This window comes from Corvus brachyrhynchos, unplaced genomic scaffold (genome assembly GCF_000691975.1).
Source record: "Corvus brachyrhynchos isolate BGI_N302 unplaced genomic scaffold, ASM69197v1 scaffold200, whole genome shotgun sequence".
NCBI classification, from domain to species: domain Eukaryota; kingdom Metazoa; phylum Chordata; class Aves; order Passeriformes; family Corvidae; genus Corvus; species Corvus brachyrhynchos.
Genome location: NW_008236184.1, coordinates 2,164,016 through 2,189,945, shown reverse-complemented (window position 1 = coordinate 2,189,945; position 25,930 = coordinate 2,164,016). Strand labels below are relative to the sequence as shown.

At 37.7% G+C, this 25,930-nt stretch overlaps 1 protein-coding gene across 4 annotated transcripts in view; it reads left to right on the top strand.

The window, feature by feature from the left end:
• The first annotated feature begins 4,671 nt into the window (after positions 1 to 4,671).
• Positions 4,672 to 25,930, top strand: part of FAM189A1 (family with sequence similarity 189 member A1) — a 72,681-nt gene continuing 51,422 nt past the window's right edge. For 2 of the 4 annotated variants that reach the window (XM_008636978.2, XM_017737651.1), the window contains exons 1-2: positions 4,672 to 4,930; positions 24,967 to 25,023. In XM_008636978.2, the coding sequence (XP_008635200.2) occupies positions 4,865 to 4,930; positions 24,967 to 25,023 (123 nt within the window). In that variant the 5' untranslated portion in view covers positions 4,672 to 4,864. Of the gene's footprint in view, positions 4,931 to 22,490; positions 25,024 to 25,930 lie in introns of those variants that run through there. The other 2 variants (XM_017737658.1, XM_017737665.1) reach the window with 2 other exon arrangements.

Here is a 25,930-nt window from a genome sequence, read left to right as displayed (position 1 = left end):
CATTTCTCTTGGTACGTAATATTTGCCTTTTGAGTGGAGAAGAACCTTTACTGTAAAAGCAATAATGATAGTACAAACAATAAAGTGTTGTACAGATAATAAGTACAACCAATATCAGAATAGCATTTGGTGTCCACCAGAGACCATGTGCTCATCTTCCTTAACTAACCTTCCTGTGAATCAAGCATCTGAAAGACCAAATACCAAACCAACTATTAGGAAAAGTGGACCCCAGTGACAATACCTGTCAGTCCTGGAAGAGGGCTGTCTGAAGAGTTCAGTCATACCCATCACTGGTTTGTGAACCTGAAGTAATGGGCAGGAAGGCAGAAGGAAGCAAAACCATTTTCTACTTCCTGACCTTGTACCTTCCCCTGCAGCAATGCCCTTTTTGCTTGTGGGACTAGAATTCATCACTAGGAAAATTGTAATGTCCTTCCCCATGATAGTTCCTTCTTGTGTCCTGACAGTTTAAAAACTTGCCTTCCAGTACGAATTGTTTGGGGTTAGCTTGAGGTTTTGCTGTTTTGGTTCCTAACTCTACAAGTAACTATCTTGTTAATTAACCTATTTTGAAAAATTAGAGAAGATAAAAAATAATGAACAAAAAAGGAGTCAGTTTGAGAGTTACAGTTACATTTCAATCTTGAATGTTTCTGCAACAAATAATTTTTTTTACTTTTGGAGATTGGTTTTTTTGGGATTCTGAAGATTTCTTCCCTTCATCAGTGTCTGCTTTGATTTATATAACATCAATGAAACAAGATAGGTCTGTGAAGAATGGAAAAATAAGTCTTCATCTACTAAAATTTAGAGCTCCTGGAAACTGAAAATCAATTAGATTTTTGTTTATAGTTAGGTATATTTAGGAACTATGTGGGATTCCCCAAACAATGTATTTCCTTGGATCTACTGTAATTGACTCAATCAAGAAAAAGAATCTGATGCCAAATTGAATGCTGTAGTAATGGGCTGTAGCCCAAATTCTTGAAAACTAGATCATTTAGAAGTTAGAGCAATGTTTTTAACAATATTTCTCTGATTCAAAAAGGTCTAAAAATACTTCTGGTACCTTGTGTCTGTCTGTTAACCACATAACATCAAAAATGTTAGACCAAGACATTTTAATCTCTTTGCCTCCGGCCTAAGTGCTTCAGGAATCAGTGTGTTAGATAATTTAGCTTTTATTGATGTAATTTTTCTGTAGAGTTTAAGAAGGTAAACGAGACCAATGTTAGGAGCAGCTTTTTGCAGAAAGCTTTTGGGTAAAACATTACAGAATACAGCCCTGAAACTGTGATGTGTTTCAGCCAGTTGGCCAGCAAGTTCCGTCTTTAAGCCAAGAGTGTAAGTAGGAACATCTCAGGAGTGCCCAGCTGCTGCAGAAGTGTCTCACAGCCTCTCCTGTCAGCACGGGCATGTCCAACCATGCATCTCTTACCTTGGGACCTTGCAGGAGTAACCAGAGATGGGCTCTGTGCGTGGGTTATATTCAGTCCTGCCTCACAGGCAGTTCTTCAACACGAAACAAAGCAGATGGATGTGAAATTCTGACTAACAGCATGGACCATAGAACATGCCAGAGGTGAATAGGATGTGAAAAGCTTATACTTAAAAGTAATATGAGGCTTTGTGAAGTGTTCTGTTTTCTGAAAGCAGAAAATTCAACAGTCAGTGTAATTATATTTGTTAGATGCCCACAAGAAGCCTGTGGATTAACAATAATGCACAGTGATTACATTAATCAGTAGACTCTTGTGGAAATGAGAGGTTTAATGGTATAAATACATATAATGATACTTTGGATGAGGTAAAAAATACTTTCTGAGGAGATCATCCTGAAGAAGATGAAAAATTATAATTTTACAAACAGATCTGCAAAAAAGAATTCCTTTCTTTTCCAATTAAATTGCCAGTGAATAGCCTGAGAGAAAAGGTAGGCTTGTATACTAAAGAAGGTGGTTTCTCTAGCATGAAAAAAGATACCTCCTATAGCTGTTTTAGTTAGTAAAGTTATAGTTGTATGGAGTGTGATTTACTGGAATTCTCAGAAGCAGGCACTAACTTCAGTATAAGGCAATAATATGTATTAAAAATTAGTGTATTTGGTGCCTGTTAAGGAATACCTTGGTTATTTAACTGGGAGAAATGTTTGCTTCCCGAGTTGCCATTTGAAATGCCTGAGGAGTGGGAAGATGAGAATAAGCAAATAGTGTGTTCTCAGACAAGATTTAACACCTCCTCAATCCCCAAAGAACTTTCTTAAGAAATGTGCTATCTGTTCCCTCTGTGTTTCCACTTCTGACAAGTGATGATCTGTTACTTTAGTAAGCTCTAAATATGCCCTAACATTGGATAACAAGGTTGTACAAACAGGCTGAGGGAACTGTAATAAACATAATAGTGATGAATAGTTCTTGCCCTTCTTTGACTGAGAAATTAGAATTTTTCTATTTTAACCTGCTCATGTTTTTAAAAAATAACTAGAGCAGGGACAATGAATTCCATCATTTCACTGACCCAGTGATCTGTAGCAAGGCTTTAAGGAATGTGCCAGCAGATAATGCAAGGAATATTTTTGTAGACATCTAGGATTATAATAGTAGCATTAGTAGAGGTATAGATTCACAGTTTATAATCCTGTGGAATAGCAAACATGTAGAAGTAGTCCTCTTAAATATAAAAGGAAATGATGCACAGATACTTATTTTTTGTTATTGTTTTGGTTTGGTTTTTTGTTAATTTGTTGGGGGTTTTTTCTTAGTGGGGATTTTTTTTTTGTCTGGGTTTTTTTTTTTATTGCTGGGATTTTATGTTTTGTTGGTTGAGTTGGGGTTATTTTTAGATATATTGTGGGAATTTCAGAATATGGTGTTGAAACAAACTACCACAGGGTAAGCTGACAGCTGATCTTTCAAGAATGTAATTGAATGTCCTTGCCTGTAGGGGTTGGTTGGTTTGTTTTCCTACAAAATGGAGGTCAATTATTCAGGAGGAAAAAAAAAAAAAGTGAGAGCCAGGAAATTTTTGCTTGGTGAGGTAATAATATCACAATTTTGACAGTAACTTTTCTGTCTGTGGAAGTGATGGTCTTCAATTCCTGTACTCAGCAGCTGGGAGCTGTGCCCTGGTGCTTTTGTCTAGTTGCCTTGGCTCTCAGCTTACAATAACCTTTGTATTTGAATGCAGCTACCAAGTGTCCCTTCCATCAATAAATTAAACACCTACTGGCTTTGTCATGTTCTGTAGAGCTGTGATCTATTCCATTGCTCTCTTTCATTTAGCTCCTTCATAGGAAGTGTTGATCAGAGGAAAGTTTGCAGAATCTGATGTGATTCTTGGCTGAGAGTAAAAAATGGTTAAATATGATTCTATGTACAGCTTTTTAACCGGTTATGTGTTCACCATAGGGAAACAACCAAAACTAAACCCACCAAAAAAACCTAAACCAGAAAGCATTAAATTTGTAATTGATCTTAATAATGTTCTTCTTAGTCCAATTATATGAGGAAGGGAAGAAACATCACAGTCATAAACTTAGTGCTCACAGTGTATGATGGAAAGGACAGGATTCTTTAGTGGTTGAAATGGTCTTCTACCAATAGAATTATCTCCTTCTGCATCAACACAGATAAAAGGCTGACTTCCAAACCACACAGCTTTTGCTAAGGGTGTAAAAGTAATGTCCTAAAAAAAATGGACTCAAGCTTGAGAGAAGGCACTGTTGAGATGATGTTTGTGATTAGGAAGCTACTTGGAGTCTTCTCCAAGTTTACTAAGTAGTATAATGGTGCTGGCTAGGCTGCTGAAGAATAAGCGCAGGCTTGGATTTGAAAGCTGCAAATCACAAGTGCGATCAGTGACTAAAGAAAAGGCTGCTACTATAATCTCATAGAAACTGCCAGAAACTCTAAAGAAATTTTTTGAGCAGTGATCACGTACTAAATAGCATTAGCTTCATAGGCTCTAATCTGCCAGAAAAATAATTGTCCTTTCTGATAGTGTTTTCCATTTGACCCTGTTGACCCACAGAAGCAGAATGTCCTTCTGATTCTTATCAACGAATTTGAGAAAAATCTAAACTCACTCATCAAAACATAGGTACATAACAAAAACTTATCCGCACTATAGCAAACAATAAAAACTTTGCTATGTTAGAGCAAAACCAGGTCGAAGTAAATTAACAGGGCAAGTAAATGACGCTGTTGGGGCTGCCCGAGGCAGCACAGCGTCCAGCTGCAGACGTCCTTGGCTTCTGCTGCTGCATGCAGGGGTCAGCTGCAGCAGGCAGGGAAAGCTGGCTCCTTCGCAAGGAGCCAACCCCAAACAAAGGTGGTATAAAAGCGTCGGCAGAGGCAAAGGATGAGAGAGGGGGATCTCTGTGTAGGTTCCAACAAGTTTAATGCCAGTAGGCAATCCGAGGACAAAAGCCTTGGAAAAGGGGAAAGTACAGCATTTTATAGTGGGGTGGAACAACGGGAAACAACCAATGGGGATCGACTGAGGAGGAGGAGATAACAGGGGGATAACCAGTGGGGATAACTTAGGGGAGGGAATTACATGAGTAGACCAATGGGGCATCGAAGAGGGGAGAACTTTCCAGAACTAATACATAAGCAACTAGGGGAAATACATAAACATGAACGTATATAAAACTGGGTGGAGAACTCCTGAACCAATAAACTTAAAACATGTAAAACTAAGATCCTCTAGGAGCGTGGGAACTCGCCGTAACCACAGGGTGAGAATCAGACCTCTGTGTTCTGTCCAGCAGCCTTTTGAATGCTGTGCTGCAGTGGCCGCTGTCACCTGCGCTGCAACAAGTAAAGATGATCTGCACTCTATTAAATATCACCAAAAGCTAATGGTTTTTCTCTGTATATCATTTCATCATGGACAGAAGCTATATTGCACTTCATGGATTCAGATGGTAAGATTTGACTTACAAGTTTTACTGGTGAAAGAATGCCTTTTAAGTGTGGGGGTTTTTTCTCTTTTTTTTTTACCTTTTCCTACAGCCCACTGGTCTGCATGAATTTCATACCTGATGCTGTGTAACTAACTGGGCAGCAGCAGTAGTTCAGCAACATCAGTTAGTGCTGATGCCAAAGAACAGAGTTGGCTTTCATCACTTTAAAATGCCAGCTGGTCCTTTAACAGTCTTACTATATTTAGAGATTAATTGATAATTGTGTTTTAACTAGTAGACCTAGGGTGGATTTCACCATTAAATTGTTTGATAAAGAATATGGGAGTCTCAGAAGTTTTTAACTGTAGGCATTGATATAAGATTTAGGGAGGGCATGGTAATAACTATAAATCCCCGAGTGAGATACTTGGTAATGGAGAATATACAGAAACTTTCCTTGCTTCCAATTCCCTGTAAGTGCACAAGCAAAACTGCCTAAATGTACTAAAAGAGTGGTAAACTGCATTCTCTTAGAATTATGGTCTTCTCTTAATAAATAGTAATGTCCAGTAAATATATGCACTTTTTTTACATAAGTAAATTTAGAAATAAATTAGTATTACAAACATACTCTGTTTCTATGTTTATATGTATACACACACTAAAATAAAACATCAAGAATGTATTTTTTTACAGCAATCATACAATTATAGAAATGTGCACCTGGCATGAGTCTCAACAGCTCATCTACTCTATTTTCACTGTGAGATCCATCTATAAACAGCAGCATCTCCAGTTGAGTGTTTGTTTAGATGTTCCTAAAGTTAGGTAATAAAGGAAACTAATCTGTTAGTCAACATCTTCCAGCACTTAACTACTCCTGTGCTAGTATGAATCTCATGCATTAACTGTATATATCCTAATATGTAATGTAATTTTTTTCTGGAAGTTAAGCTTCTAATTCTTTTAATGCACATGTGATGGACACAAGGGCAAATGATTTTGGTGCTATTCATTTGTTGAGGTTTTCTAACCTACCAAAAAAATGCCACTGTTCTTTAATCTGGGTAAGTCATGCAGAACTTTCTAACTTCACTTATAAGTAGTTTTCTAAATCTCTTGGCATCTTTATTTCTGACCTAGATTCTCAACAGTAGCTGGGTATATTTAATGAAATGTGGGCAAGCTGGGGCACAGAGCATTCTTGCTGAGAATCTTCACCAGTGCTTATTGCAGCAGAATGTATACTGTGCAATCTGTATGTATAAAACTCCTGCTAATTTGTTCCCAGATGCTGTCTGTGTCCCTGTGTTCCTCTTCACTTTTTTATATTGTGATTACTGGTTAAACTAATCCCCAAATCTTTTTCTGCAGTTTTCCCGTTTTCTGACAGTTAGGGCCTCTTACATACTGAAGTATTAATGCAGTCTTTCTCTTGAGTGTGTTATTTTTCAGCAGTGTTGGAGCATCCTCATATGCAAACATTATTTAATTTCCTGTTTGAAATACTGCTTTTCATTTTTCAGGGTTCTTAGGTTGGTTGCGGTACCAGCATGTCTCCCAACTTCAGGTCATGTGTGGATGGTTATCTTAGTGTGTCTCCACACAAGTGTGTAGGTTCAGTTGTGCACTTTCAGAATAAATTATGCAGTTGTTTCCACTGTGCTTTGATTCATCTTCTGGAGCTCTGAGCTTGCAGACTGGATAACACTAAACTAGAAGGTGTGCTCCCGCAGCATCTCTAGTGTTGTCTGGCTCTGGATGGACATTTAAGTCTATGGGCTCAGACTAGAGCTAGATCTTGTTTTTAGAAGACAGAACAAAACAAATACACCCCAACTAACAACCCCCCATTGAAGCAGCAAAATCCCCCATACCCCACCACAAAAAAAACCAAAACAAAATGAAACAAGCAAACAAAAAACCCAAATAAACAAACTCCCACCACCAACCAACCAAACAAAACGAGCGTTGCCAAAGAAACCGTACTCCAGAAACGTGGATGGTGTGGATGTCAGCTTCCCAACAGCATCTGTTCCCTCGGCAGCTCAGTTCCCGTTGGCCTGCACTGCCTGTGGGTGTAGACGCTGTTGTTACAAACATGTTGTTTTGGTAAGCTGCACACACTCCCTGTGCTAATCCCACATAACAAGCTTTTTGAGTGGTAGAAACTCTCGGGTGATAGCTGGAGATTTCGGTGGGTTTGGTGCCACTGTGTGGTGCTGTGTATTTCAGTAGGCCATGCCTAGCTGAAGGACTCAAATTCATCTCAAGTTTTTTTATTAATTCTGATTTGCATTCATACCCTGGAACTGTTAAAAGTATTGAATAACTGATCATAGCTATCACTTTTTGTAAAAACCCAAAGGTATTTTCTATGGAGAAGATTGGAGAATTTTTCATGAGAGCAGCTTTCCTAATAGCTAATGGACTAGTCGTGTGACTTTGTGTTGCTAGAACAAGTGTTGCATGTCCCTCTTTGGCTGCAGCCAGTTTTGTCTTTCTGGTTTAGTCCGTATATGGTCCTCTTGCCACCCTGTAATAGTCTGACAGTCTCTGGTTCATTAGAGCTGCTTTTGGTAGTAGGTGAAACAGCTGTCGCTGAAATGATTTTTTAATAAGCATGTAGGATGTTTCATGTTTGTAAATCTGCCAGTTATTAACACTTGCACGATGTTTCATGTTTGTAAATCTGCCAGTTATTAACACTTGCACGTGTTTTCTGGTTCTATTCTCTCTCTTATTGCTCCTCAGAGGAATTACTATACAAATACTTGGAGAAAATGACTTTCTCTTGTGTTTATATAACACTGCTAAAAGGATTTATTAGATTGGAAGCAGGCATTATGCAACTCAAGTCATGTTTGACTCAAGCTATAGCAGAAAATTACTTTGAACATTTAATAGTTTTCTAGTTAAAAGTCTTCTGCTTTGATTTTAAAGGTATTTGGTGTGCAACAGAGAACAAATTATAGCCTTTTACTGACGGGTAAGTGGTATTGTAAAATCATAAATGTATATAGTTTATCATTTTCAGGAGAAGGAAAAATTATTCAGATTTTCAGAGTAGTTTAGAAGTATTAATTACTGTGATTTCTTTTCAGTGTTGAATCTTATTTACTTTGCTCTGAAAATTCTAGGCTAGGACTACAATTAGTTGGACTGTATTCTAACTAATATCAAGGTTTAATATGTTAGTGATTTCTTTTCATGTAAAAGATGGAGATGGATTTTATGGCTTAAAAATGACAAGCCATAACAGCATACAGAAAGACAGTTTACTTGCCTCCCTGAAGAATGATGCCTGATGAAAACCATGGTTTTAGTTTCCAAATATTGATAGTGAGTTCTAGGAAAACACAGTGATGTCCTGCACAGACTGGCTCACTAAAAGGCTCAGTATGAAAGCTTAGCTAGAGTTCAGGATTTCTTTACTGTTAAAAGTACTTCCTGCAGACTGCAAAGTAAGAAAAGGTGAGCAATTAGGGGAAAAAATATAAGGGAGGGATTGTGTATTTGGGGGAAAGTAAAATCATGCAAGTGGCAGATTTGAGAAAGCTTCTCTAGCTGATCACCTGTCTTGGAGATCTTGAGGTAGAAAAAGACTGGGTTTCCTTGGCTTACCCAAGATGTCAATCAATTTGAATGAGCTTTTCAGATCAGATTTAACGAAGTCAGTTCTGTTACTACTTACAGAACTGGCTGATAGATTAGAGAGTATTTAAGAATGTGGCGAACTGCTTTTTCTTCGAGTATTTCTAAATCAGCATCATTACATTTTTGTCTCACTGGGTTGCAGTTGCTAGATATGAAGTTTACTGCCAGTTTCAAAATTGTACATATGATTTTATTAGGTTTTTTTAGTACTCATAACCTTTCTGTCAGGAAGGGAGACAAGAACTTCAGCAAATACAAGAGTAGCTGTGATACGGGAACATGAGTACCAGATACTGGCTTTTAACTCCCTTATATTTCAGGAAGATATTTTAAAGAAATTAATGACTTTCTTAATATGAGTTTGCTATCAGTGGGACAGCAAGAAATCATGAATTCTAGTGCATAATATATATAATGGAATCATGGAATGGCCTGGCTTGGAAGGGACCTTAAAGCCCATCACATTCCACCTTCCCTGCCATGAGCAGGGACACATCCCACTATCCCAGGTTGCTCCGAGCCCCATCCAGTCTGGCCTTGGACACTTCCAGGGATCCAGGGGCAGCCACAGCTTCTCTGGGCAACTTGTGCCAGGGCATCCCCACCCTCACAGGGAGCAATTTCTACCTAATACCTCATCTAAGCCTGCTCTCTGTCAGTTTGGGGATTTAATTTTGATAACCATTTTCTAAACCTGTTGTCTCTGTAGTTAGTGGAAGGTCCAAAAGCATCCTAAAAATTAAAAAAATGACTTGTTATCTTTGAATATGCAGTGGTTCAGCATTTTGATGTGTAAAATAAAGGTTCAGAATGCCCTTTATTACATTTAGTAATAATCTGAGTAACAAACTGTGTTCACGTTTATCATATTTTGAGATATAGCAAGGGATTAATTCTGTGTTTTAAGAGCAGCAGTGCAGTGATTTTTTTCTTTGTTGAGACAATAAAATAAGATGTTAATTGGGCAGGCAGCAGTGCAATGTTTCACTGAGCATGGTCTGCAGAACTGCTGGAGCAGGAGTGAGAAAGTTTTGCAGTCTGCATCCCTTGACATCAGTTACTCCTCTGTGAATTGTGTATTCTGTCATGCAGCATCTCTGTTGCTTCTGCCTAGTTTCACTGATCATTCAGACATATTTTCAGAAGTTTTCAGAATATATCTGCATATGACATAGCTTAGATTTCATGTCAAATAGTCAGCTTTAAAGGGGATAAATTTTCAGCTGCACAACAGAATATTTTAAATTTTGCTATCTTATTTTTATATCTCAAGTACACTATTTCTTTTTTGGCTGCTTGCTAGAAAAATTATGCATTTGGCTGCACTTATAATAATAGTTACAGTATTGCTTTCAGTTTTAATGTTGTTTCTTAAATTGGGTTTTCATGACATTTTTTCTGACTTTACTGCTGAAGTTTTCTGAGTTCACTTCTCTGGCCCTTTCTTTTTCACATCTCATTTCCGCAGTGCCTGCCTGTTGCAGAGCTCCCTGTTTAGCAGTTATCTGCTTTTACTCTTTTTGTGTGTGTATGTGAATTTCAAATCAAACAAACAAAAAAACTACGAAAACAAAACCAAACTCCAGTGAGAATTGACATTGCTTTATACCTCCTGTCTTGATAAACCACTTTATTCTGCTACTGATTTCCTTGTCTCAAGATGGGAAGTAGGGTAGGAAGTCTAGAGGGAAGATACAAGAAAGATTTTATCTTTTCTTCTTCTTGTTATGAACAGCAATAACAATTTTGCTGCCTATCCTGCAGGTTTTTTGTGCTCTAACACAACTGTTCTGCAAAATGATCAATAATATTCCTCAGTACTGTTTCTTGTGAAGCTGTATTGGAATTCAAGAACAAGTTGGGTTTGAGGTCTTTCTGTAAAATAAAGACTGGAAAAATGAAGGATGCTTCTCTGTTTCTTTCACCTGTTATGGATAAAGAAGTCCTGTGTCCTTCAAAGCAGTGATTAGTATTGTGAAAAGGTAATGAAAACAATTAGAACATGAGTGAGGGTCCCTCTGTCACCACCAGATTTCTGTGGCAGTTTCCATAGGAGGGATATCAGGAGAGAGATAAAGAACCTTCTAGGGTAACTACAGCAGGGATGAATTATGAATCTCTAAAGGTGTCTTTTCTGAAATTATTTTGAAAAAATACAGTAGAACTTGTTTATTACAACATATTACAAGTGGAATCTGACATGCTGTGTAAGAAAAAATGTGTTCTAAGTTCATTAAATTTTGCAGCATTACAGTGAGTTAGCAAAGAGCTGTCTTAATTTGTAGAGAGTCTGAAGCATGGAAAGGTGAGATGAGCTACTTAAGTGACAAAGGTTTGTGTTTTCCAGAACCAGGAAACGTTGTATTTGCAAAAAGACCCAACCTTTCCAGCTTTTTTCTTTGTATATTCTTTCTGATTCTGTTACTCTTTTCTTTCTCTTCATGTCATTAGACCTTCCTTAGGTGATGTCTTTAGTCATTGAGTGTCTGACTGTTTGTAACCCTATGAAAAAAATACATGGCACTATGGTGTGTGGTACTGGTCTTGTCATTAGGAGGTCAAAGCGAGGTTTAATGCTGTGTGGTGTTATGAAGGATCTGTACTGTCTGGGAACACTTTTACAGTGAGTAGGAAGAAAATTCTGAAGGAAGTGGGATGAGAAGACGTAGATGAATGTTCCTTTATATGCTGAAACACAAAAATGACTAAGGATATGATGATTTCTTTCTACCCCAGGAAACAAAATCAGTGTCATTTTAAGAGAGTAACTGAAGTTTTTTGTGAGAATTATTTATTGAGAGAATTGTTAAAAGGAAAAAGATTCCCAATCCACATTAATACTGGATGCTGGAGGATATCTTTGTCTTTTGTTTTTGACAGCCCTCATCATTCCTTCCTATTTAGTTTCTTTCTTCCTCTTTCTTTAAGGAGTATTTAGCGAAGCAGAAGCTGTGATTGATCATGTCCATGCCACCTTAGAGATCAAAATTAATTTCTATTATAATTCCTGTTTCTGTGTATCCCAGGTCTCTTCTCCTGATCATTTGACTCCACAATCAGCAAAAGTGTGTTTTGTTCAGTCTTTGAGATTGTGATCCCGTCTGGGCTAATCTTGTATCTAGTCCTGCAGCTAAATGCTGGTGTTGCTAGACTCTGGCTTAGTTTAACAAGGCTCAGAACCCATGCAGGTGCTGCCCAGCTCTGACTTAGCTTCCCAGCTGGGACTCAAGGCACTGCAGTTTGGGTTGCTGCAAAATGTGCTGAATCCTTTAAAGTGGTTTTGCACTGAGACACTTAAAATTTCCTAATGTTCCACTGGCACTCTGTTGGGGTGTTTCATCAAGACTGACATACGCTAGTGGTCTGGTGCTCTGGTGCAATTCACTCATCATTTGGTTATTTGTTCTTGCAGAATGAGTCACCTGATATGCAGGACTGTCTCGTATTCAGGCCAATTTAGCAATTGTCAGCTTTGCAAAATGCACTTAGCAAAAACTAAATACAAATACCAAACTAGGCATGTGCACCCATGGACTCGGTTTGAGGCTCATTTACTGGAGTTTTCTGTAGTCTCATTTTGATACTTTGTAAGAGCTGGATGAGTTTTTTAAAAACTGATTTACAGATTGCCGTGTTTCATTCCTGCACCAATATAATTTTCCTGGGAAATTATACAGTGTGTTGTATAAATAAAGGTGAGTTCTAAAGGGGGAAGATCTCACAGAAATATGCCGGACAAGTTACTCATTTTCTGGCTCTCAGATGATGTTGATGAATGCCGTTTGTTAGGATCTCTGATCTCCTTTCTGTTCATAAGATCTACATTTTTGTTTTTGACTGGAATGTAACAGTAGTTGTATATAACTTGGCATAAAGTCAGCAAAATTTTTTGATAAGATGAAGAGCCTAATTTTACTGACCTGAGTTTAGAAGTTCCTCTCACTTCTAAATTTTTCTAGCTTTAGATTTGGTCATAACTTTTTTTTTTTGGTGTAGAATTTTTTTTCCTGAAAGCATTAGTTAAGTTCCTTGTTTTGGTGTTTAAACTTCATTACGAAAACAGTATTGTAGTTGTGAATGAGTTTACTTTCACAGTGAGAACACTTGTCACCTGTGTTCCCTAGAGAAAAAGACTTCTGAAGGATTCCTTATGTTAAGACTACTAAGTTACCCTAAAATCAGTCAAATAAAAGATTGCTTTTTCCCTTTGTTAAAGTTTACATAAAATACATAAAAGCTTTTTTTTAGTATTATAATTAGATTCTTTTGGGAAGCATTTAAGAATTTTAAACAGCTGTGATTAACAAGTGTTAATGTTTCATGGCTTGCAAGTTCACTTTATTTAATGATGTCTGGATTGTATTTTTAGGCTGAAACAAGAAAAAGCAGTTTTTGTTTAGTTTGAACAGTACATTTATGACTGCATCTGTTATATCCATTATTTTTTCCTGCAACATGCTCTGTCACCTCAGCTGTGTGGATACACAGTGCACATACTTTTGCACGTGCAGTTACAGGAGTTTGGGACTCATCTTCTGCTGGGGTTTGTGTGAGGAGAGCAGGAGAGTTCCAGCTCTAGATTCCTGGTCTAGATGGCATGTGTGAGCTACCTCAGGTAGCTGAGGCTGTTTTGAGCTGGGATCTGTCAGATACCTATATATGGAAAACCTGTGGAAGCTGTAGGAAAACAGAATCCCATTTAGCACGTGTTGCATCTTTTATTTGACTTTTTTTCTAATGAAAATCAGTAGTATTCTAGATGCTTTCTAACATCTAGAATGTTTCCCAAGCTGATGAATGAAACAGGAATAGCAGACTATTTGCATAATGTAGTTTCTATTAATGTGATTTTCACATTTTTCAGTACTTTTTTTTGGTGCAGTGCTGTTCTGTTTATTGCTATACTATTTTCTCTTCCCTTCTCGACCTTTCTGTCAACTTCCTTGATATTTACATTGGGTTTTTTTTTCTATTAAAAAAAACCCCCCACAAAACAACAAACGAAGAAAACACAACCCCAAAACAGAGAACAAACTAGCTCTCCCCAAACGTTGTTCTGCTAATTTTGTAGTGAATTGCCACAGTTCTGTGGTGTTTGTTTAACCACGATGTGTTTACTGTAGTGCAAGCTAGGGTGTAATTACTATTACAAATTGTCCTGTAGAGAATATTTCTCAGTTGAGATACCAGTATCTGGTATACCCCCTAACCAGGGACTTCTTGAAACACAACACAGGTCGTCATGTTCCTACAAATCAATAGCAATAACTTGAGAGAGTCTTCCTTGAAGACAGCGCTGAAGTACTGAGGATGATTTTCTTCACATCAGCTTCCAGCTTGGTGTTTGAGGTGAACTCAATCTGAATTTCTCCTGTCCATTAATCAGCAAGCTTCGGTGTGGTCCTTGGTCTGTTTGATATTGCTAGAAAGCCAAGTTTCTCTGTTAAGTGCTTTTGATACTTGTGTCTGAACAACCATTGTTGTCATTGTTTTCTGTCAACTTTTTCCATGTGTACAAAAAGAAAGCTGCTGGCCAGAGCAGAAGAGGTTGCGCTCTCTCTCTCTCTCTGCATTCTTCAGCTTAGAAATAAAACTTTTGCTTCTCAGATGGTGAATCTGAAAAGTTAATGTGAAAAGATAGCAAGAAGATGGTTTTAAAAACAGATATTGTGTGCACAGTTACTATCCCACTCTATTATAAGCTTAACTTCAGTAAAACCAAGCATGTTTTTTAAAAAGACAAGTGACGCCTTATATTCTGGAATACCATCCCATTCTGACTTGGGTTGGGAGAGCTAATTTTCAAAATTGTCTAATTGAGATAGACTCTAAATGCCAGAGTTACAAGTTAAAACTTTTCAGGCTGTGTTAGTGTGTATAAAATGTAATAGCCCTAAATCATTTGGAAGTAAGTTTTTCTCTATCTTGTTTTTAATTTATTTTGTCTTAATGAATAAGTTATCTCCAACTGAAGTAGGTATATAGCTGCTTTTATGAAAGTCAATATGTTACGCTTTTGTTGAGTCTGTGGTCAGCCAGGCTGCAGTAACACAAACATTGAGAGTGTGGGAATCTTACTGGGATGGTAATTTCAAAGCTTCTTTGTGAGCTTTTTGCAGGCAATCAGAGACAAGAAGAACAAACCAGAGAGGCCCTGTCTTTGAAATATAATTGAGTTTGATGTACTGCTTACTCAGTTTGCTTTGCCTTTGACTCTGCGGAATTTTTTAAAATGAAGACATCTGGCTGTGTGATGAAGTGGGAAAATGGTCATATTTGAGCTTAGCCATTTAATATTAGATAAAGTTATAGCAATTTCTTATGAGGTACTTAAGAAGGTGTTTTAAAGATAATAAAACAGAGCTCAGTCTAATGCCCATATGTGAATGGCTGTACCATGTGCAATTCATTTAACTAATTTTTGGTCATGATGGTGGATCCACCACTAAAGGCCAGACATAATGCTGGTTACTGTGTAATCCTTGTTAAACAAGCATGCTTCACATGGCAATGGAAATCACTTCTGGATTTTTACTTCCTCCACAGATGACAGTACAGTTGTATCTTGCACAATGCAGTTTTTATTTGCCCATTAGTGATGCAGTAAGGAACCACAGTTTCTGCAGATCTGAGTCCTTCTGATGATGAATGATTCTGCATAACCTCAGGAACAATTTTTTAGAGTGAAGTGTTTTGATCTAGCAGTAATGTAAAAATGCAAAACTGCTCTTTTTAGACTATAAGATGTTTTCCATCTTAATATTTACACAAAGTTCCCAGTATATTTACCGGAAGTCCTGACCTTAAAGTCAGGCAGAATAAGTCTTTGGACTCCTTGAGCTTAATTTTTCTGTGGGAAAAGGGTTTCTGTAGAGTGAGTGTGGTTTGTGGTTGAGTGGTCATTAAATAATCCTAGAAAGCAGACCACCAGATCTGGTAAATGGGTTTGGTGTGAGATGAGGTCTCATATGAAGATTGGTGTTTTATTCCCACTTTATTTCCAAAACCAATACGGAAAACATTTCAATTTGATGATCCACCTTGCTTTTGTAACCAGTATTATACAGGATGCTTTTCTGTCTGCAGTGTTTCAGAGTTCATGTATTTTGACCATGTTTATTATAAATTACAAGTTGCTGTGCAAATGAATTTAGTGTTATACGTTAGTAATCTCTTTGAATCTCTTATGGAGAGAAAATAGACAACATTTTAGTTGCTCTGTAATTTTTATAGGATTCCCTCTTTCACATTCTCCTTGCACTTAAAATAGCTGTGGGCTTTGATTTTGGAGCTAAGGTTATACTTCTGTTCATTTGGTGTTTGGACTACTAGTGCCCAAATAATTAACTGCATTAAAATTACTGAAATAGCATGTCATGCGCTCCCCAAACCTATTGCCTGCTGACAGGTTAAGAAGCCTCTACAGTAGAATTGGACTTCAATTGCAGAGGCTTTGGTGCTGCGATGTTTTTGCAAAGCAGTTCTGCAGTCCTCAGCTGGGAGTCTTTGTCAGTGTGCTACCCAGCTTGATGTGAGAAAAACTCCTGCCTGTTCCCTAGATCATTCCAATATGTGCCTTCTCTTCTGTAAAGTTTGATGGCTTTCATTGCTCCATGGGATGGCATTGAAAACTCATTTTCTTGGGGGTGCATTGTAGAACTTCATGGTTAGTTTGTGGTGCTGGAGTGATGCACTCTTTTCTGCTTGCCCAAGTCCTTTGCTCTTTCTTTCCAAACCAATTTGAGATTTTTATACATTATTCTCAAGGGTTGTCATAAACAGGTATCTTATGTATGCAGCAAGTCTAAAATAATGTATTTTAAGTCTTTAATAGTAACTAATGAGATTATTATAATTAAGAATAGAGGTAAGGCTCTAAATTATTCTAAACACAGTACGTTCTTTGTTCAGTCTATTTTGACTCTGTATCAACATGATTTCATTTTTGCATTTTGCTGCTGACAGGCTTTAAGTGCCTGGTGTTCAGGCCTGTGGGCATCCTGAGCAGGGACAAGGCTGAAATGTGATACAGTTGCTACTGGTTGCTGATGGTACCTGGATTTCCATTCTGTGGTGTTGAGGCTGGAAAGGACCAGGTGCAAGTATTTTCCCTGATCTTGTCTCCACAGAAAAATGGTTCAGATAGATTACATATTGGGGGACAGGTGTTGAGAAGGGACCATCAGAATCATCAAGTCCAACTCCTGGCCCTGTGCAGGACACCCCTAAGATCATACCATGTGCCTGAGAGCATTGTCCAAATGCTTCTGGAACTGTCAGGCTGGTGCTGTAACCACTGCCCTGGGTAGCCTGTTCCAGTGCCCAAGTACCTCTTGAGGGAAAAACTTTTTTGATCTCGAATGTAAACTTCCCCTGACTCAGCCTCATTCTGCTTCCTCAAATCCTGTTCATGGTGAAGAGATCAGTGCCTGCCCCTCCTCTTCCCATCTGAGGATGTAGACTGCGACGAGGTTTCACCTCAGTCTCTCTTTCTCTCTGGTTGAACAGACCAAGTGATCTCAGCCACTCCTGGTGTGGCTTACCCTCCAGACCCTTCACCCTCTTCGTGGCCTTCCCTTGGACACTCTCTAACAGCTTAATGTTTTTTTCATATTGTGTTGCCCAGAACTGCCTCCAGCGCTCAAGGTGAGGCCACCCAGTACAGAGCAGGGTGGGACAGTCCCCTCCCTTGCCTGGCTGGCGATGCTGTGCCTGATGCCCCCCAGGATAGGGTTGGCTCTCCTGGCTGCTGGGGCACTGATGACTCATGTTCAGCTTGCCGTGAAATAAATCTTTAGAACCCTTGGATTCTTGGTGTGTTTGGAAGGCATCCATCCATCCTTACATTGAACCTGTGTTTCTCCAAATTAATTTGTCCTTTCCCCTCTGAAGTCCTGTTTTGGATGTGGTGGCCAGCAATCTGTCGTGGTTATAGCTGCCTGGGAAGGGTTGTCTCAGAAAAGGTGGTAAATGCGGTAGTGTAGATGGCTTTCACCAAGTTCATGGTGACAGAAGTCTGTAGGCTGAGGATAGTGTTAATCTGATCTGACCATTTAATATTTACTTTGTCCCTTTCTCTCTCTCGTTGCTGCCTGTGCATCCTTAACCTTTTCCTTTATCTGGTAGCATGGCCTAGAAGCAAATCACTAATCATGCTCATTGGAGTATGAGGTCTACTGCTTTTTGATTAATCTCTCTCCATGTGTCCTGTGACTCTGCAGTTTAAAACATAGCTCCAAAAGATCTATGGAATTGGAGGAGTGGAGCTTACTCTGTACCAGTGTTGTGCAGAGACAATGCATTTTATGTGTATTTGGAAGCTCTTCTCAATTTGAGGCGGAGAAAATGCTCTCGTTACTGATATTTAGATCACTTTATATAATACATCTCGGCTTTTATCCCCTGAGAAATTGTGTCAGTAATTGAAAGAGCCGTTGTCTCATTTCAGTTATCTAAACAATCTCAGTCTTCATTCTTATTATTATTGGAAGAGCCCAGCAGCAAAAGTCTGATTAGTAATTTCCTAATGCTACTGGGAAAAAATATTTCTAGAATAATTTTCTGTACTGAGTCAATGATATAGGTCAAGATTGGTGTGAAAACAGATTAGGAAATGTCTAAAGAAATTTATCACTTTTTTTTTCTGTCACAGTAACATTATGGATATAATTATTTTTTTAAGTACAATGAAACATAAAATGAAAATTCTGGAAGTGAAGTTCTGATAGCTGAGTGATACCTTTGCCTTAGTAATGGATAAATATGGAATCCTTTATTTTTGGAGTTAAGATAAAGTTTTCACATTTTCAGCCCTTGAAAGAATGTAACTGTTATGAAAGAAATAAAGCATGTTATATTTTATAGGCTCATAATAGCTTTCTAATGATTTCAAGTGCCTTATTTCTTTCATTACAAACACTTAAAATTGTATCAGTAGTTTTGGAAAGGAAATTCAATATACTTCTAGGTGTGAAGGCTTTGTCCCTGTTAGAAATCATCTTTGTAATCTGTTGTATGGAATGCACATCAAGACCAAGAAAATAGATATTCAGATGAGGAAATAATTAACTCTTGAGTTTACAACACCTGCATACAGACCTATCATATTGGACAAACTGCTTCTAATTTCACTGATTTCTTTGGTTCAGTGCATTTTAATTAAGATTTTGACTGCTGTCTCAATAAACCCTTTCTGCTTCAAAGAATCAATAAGCTATCCACACTTGATCTGGGCTACTGTAGAGATCCTGAATATCATGTATGGGCAGTACATTTCTTCAGTCAATTATTTTTGAAAATTTCTTGCTCTGGCTTTCATGTTGAACATTGTGAAACACAGCAGCTGGTTCTTCAGCAGTGTTGCTGGTGGTGTTACTCAAAGCACTGTGTTCTTTTGGTTCGTTCATGGGTCATTCTGAAGAAGGGAAGTTGCTTGGGTTGTGAGGGAGCTTCATTTTAATTTGAGACAATTGTCCAAGAGCCACAAAATCTTGTTATTCCTTATGATATCTCAGTAGACTTTATTCTGAGTTCAGACTCTTCCCCTATGAAACCGCATGTATTGAGCTCGCTCTTCAGTCATCTGTTTTATTTCAGGTTTGTTCATAAATAATCTAATACAGTTGAAAGCTTGGAGGATTGGTTCCAAGCTGCCTAGCTACCTTTCTGTTTAAATACTCTTTTGCTAATGGTTGTGTGCCTTATTAATGCTCATGGATTACATTATGGGGCGTAGAAGATAATGTAATAGTGTGTTCCATGAGTATGTTTAATAAAAAACAGATTAGAATTAAGACTGTATTGCGAGTCACTGATGTATCAGCTCTGTGCTTAATATCTTATCTAAATCCCTGTCCATAGCTTTTAATACAGTTTGCATATTTTAGTGAAGTTGAGCATAACAGTTCTGAACCACTCAGAAGAGTAACAAATACAGAACATAGGAAGTTTTTTTATAATTGAAAAAAATATATATATAAATATATATATAAAAACATATTCTGATGGATATGTGCTCCATCAGTGCTTGTTTTTCTCTGTATGTCAAATTGGTTCCTTCTAGTAACAAGTTACAGATGTGTAATGAGGAGATTTCTGATGGGTGTGGAGAATATTTGATAAGAATACAAAGACAAAACCAAAGAAAAGCTCACCCTAGAGCTTAAAACAAGATCAAAATTGTGGGCTGTTAATACATTCTGGTAGCTGTGTCAATGTGTAGGTAATTTTACTGTCCTGTTCTTGTGGGGCACCAAGGGATTTTGTTTCTCTGCTCCTGTTTCCATGGCAATTAGAATTAGATTAGTTTTAGGTTCACAGTGGATAAATGAGAGCAACTAAGCTATAATGTAGTGTTTGTGAGTCAGGAACACGCTGCATCTTTTTATAAAATAGCCCAAAACTGTGTTTAAATCATTGTGGTTTTCTGGTCACTGTTGACTTGCTTGTATTTAAGCGTCCAGATCTTTCGTTTGTGGTTGCAGTCTGGTGGCACTTGTGCTCTTTGTGTTCATAGTGATGTAGTCTTTAAATGACAGAGCAGTCCCTGGATTCTAGGGATAGCTGCATGTTGAACAGTCAGTTTGCATATTTGCTAATAAATATTTATATTAACTATTTTTAAAACTCTTTAGCCCATGACTGATTTTTACAGAGATTTTCATCCTTCCTGTTTCCCAGAAATTGGAATGGAGAGTAATATTACTGGTGGACTGTTCCACTCCCTCTTCAGCTAATTCCCATACAGCACAGTTCTTTTTCCTATAGTGTGTATTTAACTTTACCAGCATTTTGCACTAATGGATTGCAGATGCTGCAGAGTGTTATTATAAGAAGATTTTGTGCTCTGGTAGTAATGTGTCATGCTTTAATAGTTTCTGTGTATGTGATAGTTGTGACATTGCTCACACAGTATTTAATGCTTGCATTTTGTTAAATAGTTATGTGCCTTTTACAAGGACTATGGTAGATTTCACAGAAACATCATCCTTGAAGATATTTCAGCAGTTGATTGAGACTCTGTGAGGTACACCTAGACCTAAAGACAGTTTGGGGGTATTATTTGTTGAAGTATGATTGAGCTTTACCATTTCAGGAGCGTTTGAGTTGACAAAATTAATCCTTGCAGTAGTCTGTGCTCCTGTAGCCCAGAGAGGGGAACTTTGGGAAGTGTCAGTGGCTTCAGGCCCTTGTGCAGGGACACAGCTGCTGTTGTGCTTTGCTCACAGAAAGTGCTGATGATACTGGTGCTGTGGGTGCTGGGATTTCCCTTTGGCAGGCCAGTTACTGCCCTGGTCTCTCCACTCAGCTGCCTTGAGCATCTGCCTGCTCGTGCTGTGCCTGTTCTGCCTGGCCCGCCTTGGTGGGTGTTTGTCTGATGTGTTGTTACAAACAGGTTCTTTAGTTTCTAGATTATCTAGCTACGTTCACAACACATGTTTTTGGAAACATGTAAACAGATATCTGTAGACACATAAATTTAGTTCTTAGAAGAGGCCTGAGAAGGAATTTCTGCAATTACTGTGAAGAACTTGTATGCTTATTTTCATGTAATTGAATCCATTGATTAGAGAATTTCTCTTGTATTTACAAACTGAAAAAGTGACTAACCCATAAATTGGTGGAAAAGGACCAAATGACTTGATGTATGTTGTATCAGGCTGAGCAAGGAAGCAGGAATAAGAATAGAGAATAAAACTTGGAGTTTTCCATAACTCGTGCTCTATGTTAGACTGGAAAACGATTGCTAGATCCCAAGTGGAACTAAGGAAAAAAAAAAGATAATTTGTTTTCTTAAGCCAGTTAATACATAGACATCAGTAATTTTACATTTCTATAGTTTTTTGTACCTTGATAGTGGTTCACTATACTTAATGTGGTTTTAATTAATATTTATATAAACATAGGGTTTATGTAGTTCAGGAAAGGAGTTTAAAGGAACCACACTACAGAATGTATCACGTAGAAGAGCCATTTTGTAATTGGAGACTCAGAAGGCAGATGATTTAAGATACATCAAGAGACTGCATCATCTGATCTGCCCCATATTCAAAGTCAGAGCCCTCTAAATTTCTAGGGATTCACCAGACTGTGGAGGGAAAATGCTGGAAAAGACACCATCAAGGGCTAATCCTTTGTTTGCAGTCCCTGTGCTGGAAAGTAGTTTTACCTTCTGGTTTTGTCCTGCCTCAGTATGTGCCTGTTAAAGTAAATGCATCTTTGCCATGCATGAACACCACTTGCATTAATGATAATGGAGTTTTCATATGCCTGTTGAGCTACTGCATTTCTAATGCTGCAGAAGTCAGCACTGATGTACTCCGCTGATGCACAGAGGAAAAAACATTGTCATAATGAGCAGGTACATATATGTACATATATCTGGGGGAATTCTCCTTAAGGAATATGGCAAACCTAATTTTTGAATGGTTTTAGTTGCTTTCATTAATTTTGATTATTGTGTGACAGGGAGGTTCACTACAATTCAGAAGATAGAAGCTGGATCCAAGGTAGTAGATAAACATACTCTGCAGGTTCTGAAATCAAAACACATTACCAAGGTTAAGGGATTGTTAAAATTGTCAAACTCTATTTTACTTTTTATTTAAGAAAGAAAGAACCTGGGCATAGAATTCATGTGATGTAGTGATTTTTGAAAAGCATGAGAAGCCATATAGATTGCAATATCGAGCTGTTGAATATTCCGAGTGATTATTGTAAGATCTTTTGGGCCTTTAAATTAATTACATACTAATTTCAAATAATTGCTACTTCTGTATATAAACAAAGTGGAGTTTCTACTCACTGTATTCAATGTTAGTATTGTATTTATAAGAGGTATAAGCTGAAGAGAAAACAAAACCTTAAGACTGGGGGCTTTTTGGTTGTTGGTTGGTTGGGTTTTGAGGTTTTTGTGGAGTTTTGTTTGGGTTTGTGGAGATTTGTTTGGTTGGTTTTGTTATTAAATTCCTGGTTGTCTTCAATATCAAGATAAATCTTTAGTTTTCTGTTTTGATAGTAATTTGGTGTATTCTAACGAAATGTCAGTATGTGATGTCCTCTATGTGCTTTTTTCCTAGTTATATAGCTGTGCACACTGGGGGTTAATGTGAGGTGCTTGGCACTGGAAATAGCTGCATCTCAGCAAAATAAGTTTTTTGGGTAACCAGTGACTGACACAGGGGACTAATGGGGGTTGGAAAATTACATGACGGCATTGTTGAGGTGGCCTCTTATAATGACAGTATTAAAGACACAGGTGGAACACTGAGTTCTTGTGTCTATTATCAGCGTAAATTTATCAAGTGGCCTGGCTGTGCTTGACCTTTTGCGTGGTGAGCCAGTACAGTGAGTTCCATAAAGCTCTCCTTTTCCAAACCAAAACACATGTACCTCTTTCATCTTACAAGGCCTCTGTAAAGGTCAAACACAGCTGTAGTTCAGCTGAACAAAAAGGATCAGCTCCCTTCTTGCATCCTGTGCAATGCCACAAATAAGACAAGAGGGGTAGAGATTTAATTAATGGAAGGGAGGTCACACAGTAAATGAAAGTAAAGATTTGCTACTCATAGGTAGTGCCCTACAGTAGTATCTTGACTCTGACCATATGACTTGGTGACTGAGAAATACTGACTTATGTACGAATATTTTATGTATCAATATGTGCTCTGGTTTGGAATGCAATTTCTTACTTTTCCTAAAGGGTTTTCTTTAATAACTTCACAATTTCAGCCAGCCCATTTATTTGATTGAGAGCATGTTGCTGTCTAGCCTGCAAGATAGACTAGCTAACCTTGTCATTTTACCTTCTGAGTGCAGTTTCACATTACAGGACTATCAGCCCAGAGCCAAGTTATCATACAATAATAATAAGCTAACATAGCTGTGTGAGCACATTTAATTAACTGCAAGGATGGAATTCTCAGCTTTTCCTTCACTTGGCCAACATCCAGAAGTATGTAGCTCCTATGCTGTAGGAAATGCTGTAGAATACAAACTATGCACATTTGCATGTAGGCATTATCTGGACAGACTTTGATATCCATATCTTGGTCTTGGTTCATTTTTATTGTGCTTTTATCTCTCAGCTGTTGCATTTCTACTTCACTTAGAAACTAAAACTGAGGTTTTACTAAAAAACCTCATTTGAGGGGTCTTTTTTTAATGGCATAGCTGCTAAAGAAAATACCGAAAGGTGCATTTTCCACATGTTGTCTTTCTGAATAATGTTTTCAACAGCTGCTGCAGCTGTGGATATTGTCAGATAGTGAAATATGCCTGAAACATGCTCACAGTATGAGTATTCACAGACTAGACTTTGTGAAGGCTTAAACTGGGCACTCCACAGTGCAGCTGCTCCAGGTAACTAACAGCTCTTCCTCTCACATTCGCACCAAGCATCACTAGACTGGATTGTTTCCAGCCTGGTTCCCAGTACAGTGTGCATTGCTTCTGCAGTGGCTAGATACAGTTGAATTTTTATTTATTATGATCTATTATTTTTACACCTAAAAGATTGTTAGGAAAGCAGGTTGGAATGGGAATGGTGACTAGCTAAGTATAGAAGTTATTGCTCCACAAACTCTTTGTACAAGCCGAGAGGAAAAATGACACTGTGGACTCATGAAATAAATACATTGTGCAGTCTTTTCTCTGCATTTTATTTGTATTCTACTTTACTATTTTTGTAATTAAATGTTCTAATGAAAATGTTCCTCCCCACTTTTTTTCTCGCATGCCAGGGTCAATATCCCTTACCCTATTGCTGCAGTTTCCCTTTCTATTTTTAACTATATGTAAAGCTTATGGTGTCTCAGCTCTAACTTGCATGTTATTTTAAAATACTTAAGATCAGCTTAGGTGTATAAAGGTCTGAATCCTGCTTGTTTTTGGTTTGTAGTATCAGAAGTAATGTATCTGTATGCTAAATACAAGTTCAAATGAATGTGTGGGTCCTCTCTCAAACATAAACAAAAAACCCTTTTGCGAATCTGGATACCCTGGATAATTTTGTGATTGTCTTGTCATTAGTCCCCTTTTTTAAGCTAATTTTCAATTGTGCTAAGAGACCACAAGAAAATTTGCCCTAAACATTTATTCTCCTTTTGTGTTCATAACATTCAGGACTGGGAAAGAAGAAATGTTTTAAGACTTACTGTGATCTGATCGGAACTGAGTGAATCTGGCAGCTGGATTGAACTTTGTTTAAAAACAGCTTAGTTCTTAGTTATTTTTATTTTTTTATTGAGAATAAAAGGAAAGCATTATATTTTTAGCATTTGGTTTCCAATATTCTGAAAATATGCATCATGACTCTGTATTAACTTCATCTTATTACCTACTATGTTTTTAATGACACTGGTATAACCTCATGCCTCTTTAGTAACTCTGCTCTGTTGCAGGTGCTGTTGTCAGGATTGATCGGTGTTGTTTCATGGAAGAGGCCCCTGTCCCTTGTGGTGAGTATCTCCCAGAGCTTTTGTCTTTATAGAGAAGCCTCATAATCTGTGGGGATCATTTGCAGTGCTGTTATGCATCCGGATATTTATAAACACTTAGTACCAAACGTGAAGGGCCTTTGAAGTTGTATAGTATAAACTACCTGGGTGAAAATAGTATTTTTCTTCTGTCTCACAAACAGATTATTGGTCTGCTTGTACCTTTGCATTTAACTTTATTTGCCTAAAAATGCACTGTGGAACAATCTTTTTAACCAGTTATCTGGATGGAAAAAATCCCATTCCAAAGTAGTAGCTGTTAGTCTTTGTCTGCAGAATGATTTTCAGCTATGTTAGTATTTCTGTTGTGAGATTCATGTAGTTTCTTGATAATGAACAGTAATCCATTCCTTGTGTGTGCCTGCTATTAGAGTTTCAGTTAACCTACTAATGTAAAGCAATATTAGATGGAAATCAATCCTATTAAAAACACATGATGATTGTGTCAATAAGGATGTGTTAGCAGGTAAACATTGCCTTTGAAAAAGTGTACATGTGTAACAGAGTAACATGAAACATTTGTAACATAGTACTAAAGATAGTCCCTGGAATAAAGAATATAATGGACAGTATGCGATGAAAAGTCTTGTACTAATAAGAATTAGCTTAATTAGAACTTCAGGTGTATTTCAGTATTCTGAACTGAAACAGTAGTATTAGAGCTTACATCATCAGAATAAACAATATTCACGCATCAGAAATGTTATCCAGGCCTGTTGAGACTTGGCTTCTTTGATTCCTGATCACTCACTTGCATGCTGTAAATTGAGCTGGGCTTTCTAATATCGATTAATTCAGTGAAATGTAAATAGGCAGTCATGGTCAATGCAATTCAAGGAAATAAAAGGGAAGAAACAGTAATGGCAAT